This window comes from Conger conger, chromosome 18 (genome assembly GCF_963514075.1).
Source record: "Conger conger chromosome 18, fConCon1.1, whole genome shotgun sequence".
NCBI lineage: Eukaryota > Metazoa > Chordata > Actinopteri > Anguilliformes > Congridae > Conger > Conger conger.
This window is the reverse complement of record NC_083777.1, coordinates 13,192,314-13,208,242: the sequence shown is the minus strand read 5'-3', so window position 1 is coordinate 13,208,242 and position 15,929 is coordinate 13,192,314. Positions and strand designations below refer to the sequence as shown.

Genomic DNA, 15,929 nt, shown 5'->3' with positions numbered 1-15,929 from the left:
TTAGTTTAGCTCATCACCAGCAGGACAGTTTTTCTCCTTTGAGTGAGGTACAAGACAAGGCTCCTCTCTGTTGGCAGAGCTTGTGTCCATGCCATCCAAGCTGCCAGTAGCTAACTGGGACAGATATTTCTGTAGAGAGACAAGGGGCCTTGTTAGAAGTGAACCCATATTTGACTAAAGACTAAAAAAAGTGTGTGTTAAGAAAAACCCACCCTGTTGGCCGATATTTGATAAGTTCAACTAGCTGTATACCAAAGGAATTTCAAAACTTCTACTAAAGACATTAATGGATTGAAAATAATAAAAGCACAACAATTAAAAAAATACTTAAAATGGCTGATGCATACCCACAGAGAAAAGGAAAGATATGCATTGAGCTCACATATGTGGCCCTGTGTTGATGACAACAAAAGGTCAAATACTTCCTGGTGTTGGGTTGTGGTCAGTGGAGTTACTTTTGGTTTTTCGGCTTTGTGTGGCTTTATACAGGGGCTCTTCACAAAGGTTGTCCTCTCAATAAAATTAGCAATACTACGAGCTGAATGATATGCATCTCTGTGAAAAACTGATAACATGCCAACTGCTAATTAAAGTTCACCTCAGAAGTTTACATTTCTTAAATCATATGTACGCTTCAAAGAGTCTTTTTTTTTTTTATTCAGTTAAACTGTGATGACCCTGTCAACAGAACTAATTTCAAATAACGACTTTGTTTTGAATCATAGTTGTGTATTTAAACATGTTTAAATCAGTCCCTTAGGAAACTACAGCCAATTATCAAATAGTTACTGGAATTAAATTCAGAAACAATAAAGAAAGATGCCCAAGCAGGGGGCAAAAATTAACTTCTGTTAATATTCATAATAACTTAAGTACTTGCTAACAACAGAATTATTTCTGAGTTTTACACTATAGAACAGTCTACATTAGGATCCAAGCTTTAGCAAGAATTGTACAGTTCCAACTGTCACATTTGACAGACAGCACTGGTGTTTTGGGTTTTCTTTTTTTGTTTTCTGCCATCTAGATGATTCCATCTGTGCCTGGGCTTTAATGAAGTGATGTACTTCTGGGTACTCATGAGAAACACACAGCAACACAACCTTCACTATAGTAGAAGGCACTGGTTAACCCCTTCACACCAATCCCTTTCACTGCCTTCAATAGACTTCAATACATTGCATTACATAATTTAGTTGACGCTTTTATCCGAAGCGACTTACAGTTGACTAAGCAGGAGACAACCCCACCCCCGGAGCAATGTGGGGTTAAGGGCCTTGCTTATTGCTTATTATGGCTACACTGGGGCTTGAACCACCAACCTTCCGGGTCCCTGTCATGTAACTTAGCCAGTATTCAATAAGCGCCTGTTTTATCATACTGTAGGATTCAGCTTAAAGTACATATTTTAGCAGATTGTTATTTCATAGCCCATTTCAGTTAATGTATTAAGGTACAGATTTTAGCTACCTATTATTTCATACTCCATTTCAGTTAATGGATTAACAACTGTGCTTTATCGCAGCTGAGTGCAACGACGACTGACACATTATTTTTAAGGTTGGTACTGCAGCAGGGATTCGATAGTTTCCCCTAAAATATAAATGCTTCATATTAATAACACCAAGCTAAAGTGATTTATTATTCCACTGTGAATGTAATCGCATGGCAGTCCCCATTAAAACCAGCTGAATCACTACCGTATTGCAAGTGTTATGTGAATATAACCTCTCAGTCATTGAGAGTACTTATGATGGGAAACAGTACACTTCTTCATCGTGGGGTGATCTGGCCTTTATCAAAAGGGCCAGAAAGTATTCATTGCAATAGCAAATATAATAAACTAAATAAAGACGCTTGCAGAATATTAATTACATTCAAATTAAAGATCCCAACATTGCCAACAAGTGAATAATGACAGTCGTTTGGTCATTATTATTGGTTAGTATGGTTTAGCGGGCTTCAATCAGCAACAATTAGTGGGAGATGGGGAAAGTGCAGACAAATGCCCATATTCATAAAACACATCAGAGTAGAACTGATTAGGGATCAGTTTTGCCTTTATAGTCATAACATATGGAAAGGGGGAAATCTGATCCCAGACCAGCACTCCTAAACTGAGATCTTTTTTAATACGGCCACAGTGTTAAATATTTTTCAGTGTGTTACACTCTGTAAGACTCTGTAGGCACCTCCATATGTTCTGACAGTCGGCAGTGCGTGTTCTCACCTGCAGGTTCTTGTAATGCACCACACTTCGACAGTGGGCAATCTTGGCTGTCTCCTCGCTGGTGTAGAACAGGCCGCACAGCTTGCAGAAAAATCCGCTCCTCGGGACCACAAACTCCACGCCTGAAAACGGTAGCACACGGAATCAGTGAGGGCTCAAACAGGGCTACACGAAACTACGGTCAGGTGTGGTTTACAGTGAGAGCGGTTTACAATCTGCGACCAGCACACACGCACACACAATAAAAACTCCTGACTTACAGGGAACCATCCGTGCACACACTGTGAACTCACCTAGTGGGATGCTGTGCTCACTCACAGCTTTATCATGTAGGCCTGTCTGGTCTACATCTGCACTGCTGGGAGCTGGCTGGGGCGCTCTGCAGGTGTCTGAAAAAGAAATCCAATGTCAGCATGCCATATAAAATCACCCTTTTTATAAATAAACCATTGCAGTCATAACTGAGAGAAATATGAAATGTGTAGATTTAAGACAGTACAGGTAAAGTGAGGAGAGTTTTTATATAAAATGTGGAGAACCTGTTATTTAACTATGACGGAATGTACTGTACCTTTCAGTGGAATGTCTGCAAAGTGTACATCCTGGTCATGAACTTCTTTGTCAGTTGCCTTAGTGATTTGAGTGGACTGGTTTGCCACGCAGCTGATGGGGGTGTCTGAAGGCATACTGTCCGTGTGATTAGGGCTCTCTTGAGGGGGCTGGACGTTAGCTGCATCTGTGTGAGAACGTGGCTCTTCAGAGATGGCCTGAGGATCTTCACTGGGAGAGCTGCTCTGATCGGAGCTTGGCTCCTCCATCGTTAAGGCTGGAGCGGGCGTCTGGTCTTCCGGGTGTGTTCCGGATGTTTTCGCCGCAGGCTCCTGTGGAGGGGGCTTCAGGCTGTCCTCCTGTGTGTCGCCACTCTGGATGCCCTCTTCCCCAGGGCGCCCACCATCTTCTGCCCGGGCGTCCCCCATGGCCACATTCTGGGCCGCGGGCTTTTCCAGGAGCTGCGGGAGATCGGGTTCGATTATGTCATCGTCCTCCCCCCCCACCTCGTCCACGGTCACCAGCTCCTCCATGTTCTGGGGGTACCAGCTCTCCTCCTCTATGTCACTGTCCGTCCTCCCTCCTTCTCCCTGGAAAAGCAGTACATCAAGGGCTGTCACCTCTCTGGGCTCTAGTGAAGGCTGAGACATGACACCCGCTGTTACAGAACTTCAGGAATCAAGTTACTCAATTATGTGACTTGTCTAATGGAAACTAGTAAATTACATATAACAATGATCGGGTCAACTTTCAAATTTCAGTTTCAAAAGAATTCTAAATTCTAAATAGTTAGTTGGTATACTAAATGCATTTTTATCAAATTAAATCGTAGCCTGAAAGCTTTCCAAAAAAAATAATCAGTGAAATTAGTCATTACTGTAGTTTTAAACTTCTTGAAACCAGATTAGGTTGGTTACATGTGCTGAGTGCTATGCTCATTTTGAGGAAAGCTGACCTCACTGTCTCTGCCTCTCTCAGATTCCGGCTCATCCACTTGCTTGATTTTTCTGCGAGGAGATACAGACTTCTCCTTCAATGGCTGCTCCATACTGGCCTCTACCTACAAGAGGTAAATACATTTCACAAACTGCATTGATTCCCAAGTGTTGGCAAGAGGCTTCAGACAGTGTCATTAACCTGTACATCTATTATTAGCTAAATCAAACCCCCTTGTCCTTCAAAGATTATCAGCACTTATATCAGATGACAGTAATAACATGCATTTAACATTATGTGGTAATTGGTCTCGACCTGTACTTAAAAAGTAACTCTTTCAAAAGTAATTAAATTCATGAGTAATTAAAGCTAAATTTAGTCAAAATGTCTATTAATTAGAATCAAATTTGAGCAATTCAAATTTCTGAAAGCTAGAAATGTTTCCAGAAACAAGTAACAAAGTTTGGTGATATCTTAACATACAAATATAAAGTTGGGTCTTTAAAATGCAGACTTAACCACAGGTTGCAATAATTCATGGGGCTGACAAATCATTCTGAAAACAAAGAGCTGTAAATAGTTTTAGTTTATTTGCTAACGCACCTGATTTTCAGATTCTTCCTCCTTCTCAATTTCCTGCTTCGGGCTCTGCTTCCTGCTGCGGCCCCTGACTGGGGAGCCCGACTTCCTGTCGTCTAGTGTCCTCGTGGCAGCCTCAGGGGCCTCTGGCTCAGCCTGCCGGGCCCTGTGGAGCCCCTCGACGTCCCTTCTCTTCGCTCGTCCCTCACTGTGCTGGTGATGTCTGGGCGACCAGTCGGCCATTTTGTAAAAGTCCTCGTCTTTGCTCCTGTACGGTGAGGCCCGGTCCGGAGGGCTGCTCCTGGGGTACCTCTCTCTGCTCCCTCTCCGGTCATCCATCCTGGAGCTCCACCTGTCTGTCGGCTTGGGGCGGGACTTCCTGTGGTCGTGCGGCCAGCTGTCGTTGGGTGGGTCCCCCCCGTTCCTGTCCTCGTTCCTCCAGCAGTCCTCCCCCCGCTCCCCGTTCCTCCAGCTGGACTCCCCCCGCTCCTCCTCCCAGCGGTCATGACTGGACCAGTCCCAGTGTTTCCCTGCTCGCTCGCCCCAGCCTGCCCCCTGGGGGCTGTGTGCAGAGCCACAGGAGGCGTAGCCAGGGCTGTGGGGCCGTGGGCTCAGGGGCCGTGGGATGGGGCTGCGGGACCTGGCCCGTTCCTGAGGGTAGCTGCCAAAACACCAGCCGGATTAATCACAGATCTGTCCGTTCAAAACCCCTTTTCCGCCCCCTTCAACCAGCCCCAACCAGCTCCATTGAATTCAGGAAAATGAATTTGAATTCAATTAATACATTTCAAAACCTCATGATATTAATGTGAATTTTTCAGTCAATTCATTGAATTTCACTAACGTCCTGAATTGACTGAAAGGAAATAGTAATGCCCTCATCCCTGTCCTGGGGATATGGCATGCATTTCAAATTGTATTCATTATTATTCCTGTATACCCTCTAGGAATCTAGTAGGGGCGGCCTGTATCGTAGTGGTTAAAGTAAATGACTGGGACACGCAAGGTCGGTGGTTCTAATCCCGTTCTAAGATCCGCACAGCCGTTGGGCCCTTGAGCAAGGCCCTTAACCCTGCATTGCTCCAGGGGAGGATTGTCTCCTGCTTAGTGTAATCCACTGTACATCACTCTGGATAGGAGCATCTGCCAAATGCCAATAATGTAATGTACTATCTTACAGTATACTTTTACAACTTCTTTCTTGAAAAAAAGGTATGTTTGCTCTAAACTTCATGACAATGTTAAAAGTCATCCTATGCTTTAATGAAAACATGCAAGGTGACAACATGCAGTGACATGGTATCTAAACGAAAATGTAGATACCATAAGGAGATCATTTATTCAAGGGTTTTCCTTCAGTCCACTTGGGTGACAATGAAACAAGTTTCAGATTGTGTTGCTGAAGAAATGCAATTTCACACAAATGTTCTTACCACTCAACCTCCTCTCTTTCCCTCTGGGAATTAATATCTTGAATGATCGACTCCACATCCTTCCCTGGTTTCTAAACATGAAAATATAGAAACAAGAATGTCACATTTTGAGGATATTCATATCAAATGAAATGATGGTGAATGTCTCTTTAGGGCTTGTTATAGATGCTATCTGTATGTACACTTTGGCTGGTATTCACAATTAGTTTTATGAACTAGTGCATGAAAGGTATACTATGTGGGATTACCTTGAGTCTGTATAAGAAATGAATGCAGTGTAATGAGTATAAGTGCAGCTCCAAGCCTACCTTGAGCTGTAGCTCTTGGTATCTCTTTGACATTCGGATGAGAAGCTTCTGATCGTTGATCGTGGCTGGGTTCAGCTGGTAATACTGAACCATAGCTTGCGCTGCCTCCATAAAAGCCATCTCCAGGAAAGCCTGTGGGGTAAATGTAGAGATTTAAGAGATTCTAAAACAAGTCGTCTAACATGTTCCCAGCATCTTAGCTAATGCCGCAAATAAATCTACAGCTTAAGAGCTTTACTGTTGTCTTTCGTGGGAAAAAGATATGTCAGTATTTTCTGTGAGACATTTACAACAATTATGACTTTATTATTAATATATTTACTACTTCATGAGTTCCGCAGGTAAGGGAACACACATAAAAATGTAAATCAATATTTAATCCCAAAGGGATGTGTATAAAATGTATCTAATTTAAGTTGAATTAACTGTGTTGTAAAGAGCAGTGATTATACCAGTGTGGAGCTGGCAACTCTCATATTTGTCAGTACCTGGTAGGTGGACCGCATTAGGATGTAATTGGTAACTTTGCCAAACGGAAGACCCAGGTTGATGACATCGTTCTCCGTACTGCCCTCTGGAAGATTGCAGATGTGAACCACTCGGCCACTGAAGTGGGTCTTTCTCTGTGGAAACTAAATGAGAAAAGTTGGCTTTTTAGCAACTCACTTAAGAATAACCAGTATGACTACCATGGTGCAGTTTGTTCATAGTCAACTTTATTTCTTCTTCCATTGCACTTCTAGTTTTGAATGAAATGGCTCCAAACTAAAGATGGAGATTGAGCTAAATTAAAAAATGTAAATCATGTTAATATGGCACCTGGTAGCCACACTTACAGAGCTGACACATATAATGTACAGGGGGTAAAAATATGTAAAGTGGACCCAAACAAATTAATCATAACCAACCAGTCTCCCAAAGCTATCTCCTCAGGCCTGAAAACCAGGCCTCTTTCATCAGGCCCAATAATGAGGTAATGGGCAATGCTGCAGTGATTCCAATGGACTACAGCTACTGCCATACCTGTATTTAGGGCAAGTGCTGCCCCCTGGTGGACAGAGCACTAAGTCCCTTTCCGGCACCATTGCTTTTCGAAGACCAAAAGCTTTCCCGGACTGTTCCACAATATATTCCACATTGATCAAATAGGACATTAACCGATAGCCAGATACATGAATGCTGGATACATTTCCTGGAAATCTCAATTATCAGAAATCTCGTAAAATGACAAGAATTAGAAACTATAACAATTTCTGTTAAGACCAGTATGGTGCTTTGACTGGTCAAATATACGTAATGTTATCTAACAGTATAATGATAATACCTATGAATACTGAAGGCATGGCCTTCGCATTTATGACCAACAGGCTGAACTGTGACTGCAGGGAATCTAATCTGCCCCAGTAATACTCTCTGACCTATAAATATGTAAGCTGTAAAACATCTTGACAATGATAATGAGAGCTTGGTCATTTAACATGTCACCTGACCCCCATGGACATGCACTCAGTCCATCACTCATCTCCTTGAATTGCCAAGTATAGCAAACTCCCCTGCTCTCCGACTTGACTTCCTCCACTGCCTGTGAAAAGCTACACCGACACGCGGTGCCGTGTTAATGACGGGGCTGTCATTTGCACCCCGCCCCCACCCAAACAACAGCTGACAAATTGCCTGAAAGCAGCTCCCATTTATCAAAGTAGCACCACTCTAGAAGGGTTCTAAAATGGCTGTCACACAAACCAAACCAATAATTTTGCACAAACAACAATGAATTATTGCGAATTTAGCACTATCCCTTTACAATTTAAATCTTATGCATTAAAATGCATTGAAGCAGTCGTGGGAAATATCAAGAAGCATTTGCTGAAATATATATTTATGAATAATACTACATTGTAATTTTATTTCACAAACAACAGAGCCAATCTGTTACTGATTGGAAACTGTAAGTATGCCTTTTTCTTTTTCTTTTATTTTGCAAAATAATATTTGCATTATTTGTATTGCTAGGGCACATAATTCAAGGATTTTTTTAGTTTAGCAACTGTAGTCCACCTAGCAAACATGTGCTTCTGTGTAACAAAAGAAAAGGTCATTATTAAATGCTAATCCTCTAATAGCCCGAGGGCCCGGATAGACTGTCTCTCCTTCATTGACTTTGGCATGCCACCCCATATTACAACTTTCAGACATGGAGGTGATAACTCTATTATCGCCTTCGTGTGAGGCCAACACACAGATGTTCTGTGGAAGAGAAGGCCACCCCTTGCTTTACTGCACCCAATAAACAGAAACATGAATAACATGCATAGCACAGCCTACATACCCTTAAAATACACTCACGGCAAAGGGAGCCTTTCTGAATGTCTAATTGCACAATAAAACAGTTTTACTGTACTGAAATCTGACTCAAATTATCAGGCGGCCATCATAAACAGTCAGTCACCCGTTGGGGAAGGTTGGGTTCCTGCTGTCACTAAACTGTTGACATGATTTTGTTGCCCCGTGCCATATGAAATAGTAAATAGACCTGTGTTTGCTCTGTACTGTAAATTACACATGATTTATGTGCGTCATCACACTGTGGGAGCATTCGAGGATGCAGAGCAGTCTCCTTCTCCACATGGTTCCACAAGCTCCAGTTATCTTCAGCTAGCTGAATGTAATGAATACTGCAGCTAGCAGAGACTGCTTAATGCCAGTATCACTAACTGGAGTCTGCATGGGGCTGCAGACATTTTGGGACTTCCCCCTTCCTTATTCACAGTGGAAAAGGGAAACACTCATTTTTTTAAATAAACAGGTCATATTCTTCAGGATCATAAATGTAAGGGAATGTTAACATCATAGACATATTATATGTAATATTGTTTAGCCCTCCTATTATGTTAAGAGTTTATGATTGTTTAGCCCTCCTATTATGTTAAGAGTTTATATTCGGGCTCAAATTGGCCCCAACAGTATGACCGCTTTTATATTCGGGCTCAAATTGGCCCCAACAGTTTAAATAAATGCAAAATTATGGCTTAATAAAAATGTTGACATTATGTGTATTGCATGTTTACAAAAACTCATTAAGATGAAAAAAAGGTTGACTGGTTTTTAAGAGATGTCAAACACTGAATGGGGTCAAATTGACCCCAAACATAATAGGAGGGTTAAATAAAGCAAATGAGATATGGACATGGCTGTTGCAAAGAAGCACCATCTGTCTAACAAAGCGTATCTTTTTTAACTGCTGTTCAGCGATATTTCCAAGAGCATTGAGCAGAGAGGAAAGAACGGGGTGGGACACATAAAGCGTTTACAATATTTATATTCTGAGATGTTATGAAGGTTCTAACAGAAATATTTTATTCTGTTTTTTCTTATATATCCATAGCAAATGTCCAATATTATAGATAATGTATAAATTGTCTAGATAATGTATATTGCTGAGGAAGTCCCTTGTGATGCGGTGCTGGAGTTGGTGGTGGAGATAATTAATGTATGCACAGGTCAAACGGTCTTGCTGAAGGGACAACTGACATATGTTCCCACCAGGAGCATTCTAGTTTGTGTATTTAATGTCATATAACCGTTTTACAAGTAGGTGCTGACCACAGTAATTGACACACTCCACACCCTAATGCTGAAGCCAGCTCTGAAGAGGCTGTCACCCATAGATCACATTGCAGTTACTGAAACTTAGACTTAACTCCTGGATTGGCCAAGTAAACACTTTTTATTTATATATTTGCTAGACATGAGAATTTATGTCATTCAATAATAATCACCGCTATAATCACCCTTTTTCTATGCATAATAATTTGAATTTCCTGTGGAAATTCATGCATCACACAGTGTTAATTTGGGCATGAAAGTCTGATATAGCTTTAGGCAGTCATTAGATTTAGTCAAACTTTAGTCATTTTAATATTTTTAGTTCTTGTCTTAGTCTAATTTATTTGTTTCTGTATGCCAATGTAGCTGACTGTGGATTTTTGCAAACATTGCTTGGTAATATTTAGGTTAACCCCTTGCCATAAGGCTGACATAACTGTCATACACATGACATAACAGCTGTCACAAGATGATGTCAGTTGATGTCAAATTATATAAAACGGTCATACTTTTATTGGTTAATGTTATGATAGATGAAAAAAATAAAATAGATAAAATTTACCGATAATAATATGTCAGTTTTAAGTAATTTGACATAACCTGACATCATCTATTATGTCATGTGTATGACAATGTTATGTCAGCCTTATGGTGAGGGGTTCAAGTAAAGTGTTACCCATTGCTTGCTAACGATATGTTTATGTCCAATACTCATAGTAAAGTATAAGCTGACAGCACTACTTAGCTAGCTGCTATTGATGGGTGGCTCGTCAGCTGTTTCTTACAATAATTAATACATTATGTTATTTACATTGAGTAGTTGAGTTAATATCTGTACAGACAATACTGCTATCCATAGATGGCTAAGTGAATGTTGTACTGAAACCTCTAACCATGACTCTCAAGTTCAGAATTATGGCTGCTTTAAAAAAGAAATACTTGAAACCTGTGATCTAATCACATCCACCAGACAGAAGGTCCTATATAGGCCCTTGCCATGTATTTAATGGCCACAGGATTGTGACGAAAAGGCTCATAAATATCACAGCCTCAAAGGGATGTACATTGGGTTTATACGAGGTCATCCATCATTAAATGTTCTCTACACGAGTTGCCAAATTAAACCTATATAGGGACATAATTCATACTACAAGAAGGAGACCCATACCGTAATGGCCGACATAAGTGCCTATGCTTGTGACCAAAACCACCTGACCTTTATTTGTCAAGACTTTGCACTCTGGTTTAGGCATCATATCAATGACAATAGTCTTGTATCAATATCCCACCGCCACATTATCACAAAATATTGTCTATAAATGTCCGGCTTCAGCAGGAAAATTCTTTTCAGGCTCATGTAATATATCAAGACATTTGTCATTTGTTTACACAGGTAAGTAATGCAAATGGCCTTTCACTGTCTGAGGGGAAAGCACATGGTGTGATAATCTTCCAACAAAAAAATGATTGTACTGTAGGTACTCAGTGACATGGGTCTGGGTAGGTCTGTGTGACCTTTGGGGAGGTTGTTTATTAACAAGAGACTCGTGGCCATTGGAAACTCTGAGTATTGTTATAACGTGAAAATCTGCAATTGTTCTACAAAAACAACTCATGTATTTTCTGTGAAAATATTATCTGTTTGGTTAAGCTCATGCAATTGAGCATCGAGTGCTACAATCCAATACTAAATTAACCAACCAAGTGGAGAAATATAGGACATATTCAATGCTATTTAATCCATGAAAAATGTACCACCCAATACACAGATTAGCATTAATGTATTAATGCTTTGGTACCACTTTTGTTTGTTGCAAATCTGTCTTTCCAATTAAATCCAGTTACAAAGTATTTGTCAAATGTCCTTGGCAAAACTTATCCATGCAAGATTAACAAAATCAATCTTCTTATTTCTGAGGCATCCGGTCACCATTTGTGAATGGCTAGAATGACCAGATTGCTCAGTCGGAATAAATGCAATTCTTCTGATCATTTATTTATATGTTGCAGAGCGCCTATCCCTGTTTTCAGAACAACACAATCGTGATTGAACAGTGCTGACCTTTGACCCCGTCTGAGATGATGTAAATCCATTTCCTGTCACATCCTGTGTTTTCATTGGTGCAGAGGGTAAGTACACAGGGTTGGGTCCTGGGGATATGTCTGAAAGATAAATATTATATGAGAAATGCTGGACATAAATGTTCTGATTCATTTTCAGATTCAAAGGTGAAGCCTGTCTTGTGCCTGTAACCTGATATATTTTGTTTACGACAAGCCCGACAGAGTTAAATTCTGTCACAAAAACAGCAAAGAGCAAAATGCCTTTTTTCTTCACTGGCCATTTTATTATTATTCCAGTTATGATAGCAATAGTTTATTTTGTAACTCGGAATTTTGTCTTTCATATCATTTATTGAATTTATACAGTAAAATATTTATTATTATATAATAGTATAATAGTTCTACATGGTTAGCATAACATAACAACACAGTAAACAATAACCAAGTCTAGTAATGAGTAATGGATTTGTAATGATGGGAAAAGTGCATTTCAAACACTTCCCTTTAAACATTAATGAGCAAGAAGTAAGAACGGTTCATACTGTTCTAAAAATAGCCAACTTACATGAAACGTATTTATACATATAATATATGAAGAAAACAACATTTCAGATTACCTTGGCCAGCGGAGGAAAAGGACATGGAGTTATTTGTCGTAGAGGAGAAGCATCCGGAAGAAAACGGTGGGAAATGAACGGACCCACTGAAAGAGCTGGAACACAAGAGAAGAGGATCAGCTTGCAGAACCGAGGACACCATGGATATATCTGTTACAGAGCTCGGACTTGAGCTGTTATGCCTGTCTGTGCAGCATAACAGTAATATGATAGATATTACAACATAGCCCCATATCTGCAATCGTTTTTTAAGCAACTAAAGCATTGAAAACAATGTAAACAATTTAGAAACTTTAAAACATGGATTTGCATGGTATCCATATACAGTGACTATAGTGTAAAGTGTACTGTAGTAAACAGTATGCAGTGTACTGTAGTGAACCGTGTATACTAATGAAGTATATAGTCTACTGTAGTGAGCAGTGTATAATGTACCGGTCTGAACAGTGTACAACAGGGTAAAGGGTATTTAGTGATGAGAGCACAGTGTACAGTAAAGAAGAGTGTATAGTGTGCAGTAGTTAGCAGTGTACAGTAGAGTCTTCATTGGTCACCTGTCAGTGTAGAGTGAGCGGTTTTGCAGGTGGAGTTTTCCATTGACGTGGTGGTCCCAGTCCTGTAAAAGGTATTAATAACACTCAGTGTTAATCATTTTGAACACTGCAGCTCGTAACCCAGTGCAGCCTGTTCATGCCACACCACCAATTGAGCTCTCTCTATGGTGGTGGGCTACTACAGGCCAAACTGGAATACTGTGTTGTGATTTTAATTGTAAACAAATGTTCAAAACCCTTTTTTTACCCCAAAAATTGTCTGTGACTAATAAGATTGAATATTTCCCCAAAATACATAATAATAATAATAATAATAATAATAATAATAATCAATATGTGTGAAGAAATAAGGTATACATGGCTGAGCCAAATCTGAAATGGATATGAATCCAGAAGTTACTACAGTATAGAGTACCTTCAGAAGGTTTTCACCCATATTCAGCTGTCCCAGTGTGAACAATGCTGATTGACTGTTTGCAGAGGACATTGTTGATTGGTAAATTGGCATGCCTGTTTGCTGAGGGCAGTGCTGACTGGTAAATTGACATGCCTGTTTGCCTAGGACAATGCTGATTAGTAAATTGACATGCCTGTCTGCGTAGGACAATACTGATTGGTAAGTTGACATGCCTGTTTGCAGAGGGCATTGCTGATTGGTAAATCGGCATGCCTGTTTGCTGAGGGCAGTGCGAGTTTGGTAAATTGACATGCCTGTTTGCCTAGGCCCTAGGACAATGCCGATTGGTAAATTGACATGCCTGTCTGCGTAGGACAATACTGATTGGTAAGTTGACATGCCTGTTTGCAGAGGGCAGTGCTGATTGGTAAATTGACATGCCTGTTTGCAGAGGGCAGTGCTGATTGGTAAATTGACATGCCTGTTTGCAGACGGCAGTGCTAATTGGGAAATTGACATGCCTGTTTGCAGAGGGCAGTGCTGATTGGTAAGTTGACATGCCAGTTTGCAGAGGACAATGACTGACCGTGAGGTTGAAGACCTTCTTGTCACAGATGGTGCAGTGGTGCGGTAGGTGCGATGGCGTCACCCCGTGGAAGTCATTGCGCTGGTGAGGCTGCAGGGCTGTTGGAGCCCGAGAGAGAGACAATTCTCCAGTCCTCGGCTGCTGGCTTCCCACAATCCCCTGGGAGCTGGCACTGTAGTCCGCTCTGCCGGGGTGACCGTACTTGCCGTCGGCAGTGGGCTCCTCCGGGTTGTACAGCTCACAGCCGCGGAAAGGCTGTCCCGAACCGACCCACACACCCCCTGAACCGGAGGCAGTATCGCCTTTCCCCGAGTTGGAGAAACTAGCTGGACTTTCCCACTGCTGGCCTTTATGGTAGCCGGTTTTGGGAGCCTCCCGGTTCTGCTCCCCACCGAACCCAGACTGAGAGTCCGGCCTACACGTCCCGTAAAGATCCCTCTGGAACCCGGGTCGGGGTCCGGTTTTAGCCAGGGCGCTGGGCGGCGCATTGCGACCGTCGCTGCTGTTAGCCACCGCGCTAGTCGGCGTGGAGAGGAAGCCATACTGACTGGGCCTGTCTGCGCCGGAGGGGAACATTGTACCGCCCCCCAGGCCCAGCGAGGTCTGTGGAAAACCACCTGGAAACAGGCCGGAGCTCTGGGAATTCTGAGCGGAAAGGCCTCCCACACCTCCTCCTCCTCCGAGCGTCTCCAGGCCAGAGGTGAGTGTGGGGAAGGCCCCGGTACCAGTGGGGAAGGAGGACACCAGCTGCGGTCCTCCGGCCTGACCGTGGGGGACGGTCGTTATGGCGGAGCTCCTCAGCTGGTTGAGCAGCGGTTGGGAGATGGGGACGTTCGCGAGGACCTGGTTGAGCACGCTGGCGGCCGCTGCTGCGTTGCCTCCCATGGCGGTCTGCGCCAGTTTGAGCCTCTGCAGGGTGAGCTGGGCTTGGAGCTGGGCGATCTGCAGGCTGGCTGGGGTCAGGACGCCCGGGTTCTGCACTCCCCCGCACAGCTTACTGCCAACAGGGAAAGGGTTATTCTCAGAGTGACCCGGCGGATAGGCACTGGAAAGAACTCAAAGGAATGGTTCAGGAACCGGGCAGCGAAATGGCAGCCGACATTAATGTTGCCACACTCAATTAATGGTGATATCCTTCCCTGGTTCTGACAGACCCTCAGAAATGATTACTAAATTTAGTGACTAATTAGATGATCTACTGGATGGAACAGTGTCATCACATCACATCACATCACATCACACACACACACACACACACACACACACACACACACACACACACACACACACACACACACACACACACACACACACCCACACACACACACACACACACACAAACACACACACACACAAACTTTAAAAAGATATATCAGCATAAGACGCTACAGGGCACTACAGGGTGGCCTGTAGCGTAGTGGTTAAGGTAAATGACTGGGACACGCAAGGTTTGAGGTTCTAATCCCGGTGTAGCCACAATAAGATCTGCACAGCCGTTGGGCCCTTGAGCAAGGCCCTTAACCCTGCATTGCTCCAGGGGAGGATTGTCTCCTGCTTAGTCTAATCAACTGTATGTCGCTCTGGATAAGAGCGTCTGCCAAATGCCAATAATGTAATGTAAGAATCAGCTTAATATCATAATACTTGTTTTCTTCTAATCTAATCAAAATAAATTTACCCAGTCATATTTCCAGCAAAACATAATCGTAAATTGACCTAGTGCTATACTGAATGTATTTTCCACAACATGGCAGGCAGTAAGAGCAGTCGTCTGGCAGTCGTCTGGCAGTCGGAGGGTTGCCGGTTCGATCCCCCGCCCGGGCTGTGTCGGAGTGTCCCTGAGCAAGACACCTAACCCCCAAATGCTCCTGACGAGCTGGTCAGGGTCTTGCATGGCAGCCAATCTCTGTTGGTGTGTGAGTATGTGTATGAATGGGTGAATGGAGAGGCATCAATTGTACAGCGCTTTGGATAAAGGAGCTATATAAATGCCTGCCATTTACCATTTACCATTCCAATAATACTTCCAATCTGCTCAATTGAACTATTCTATATAAAAATGTTTTCCTA

The 15,929-nt window shown here is 42.4% G+C and overlaps 1 protein-coding gene across 1 annotated transcript; it reads right to left on the bottom strand.

Moving 5' to 3' along the window:
- On the bottom strand, positions 1-15,545 carry LOC133118606 (RNA-binding protein 20-like). Its single transcript, XM_061228718.1, has 14 exons — positions 15,538-15,545; positions 13,860-14,904; positions 12,877-12,938; positions 12,323-12,417; positions 11,704-11,804; positions 6,524-6,667; positions 6,036-6,167; positions 5,728-5,798; positions 4,319-4,955; positions 3,735-3,839; positions 2,802-3,369; positions 2,524-2,619; positions 2,231-2,352; positions 1-129 (listed from the first exon to the last, which is right to left on the bottom strand). Exons 1-14 carry the CDS (start codon positions 15,543-15,545, stop codon positions 1-3), a joined length of 3,315 nt encoding a protein of 1,104 aa, XP_061084702.1.
- Between the last annotated feature and the right edge of the window lie 384 nt (positions 15,546-15,929).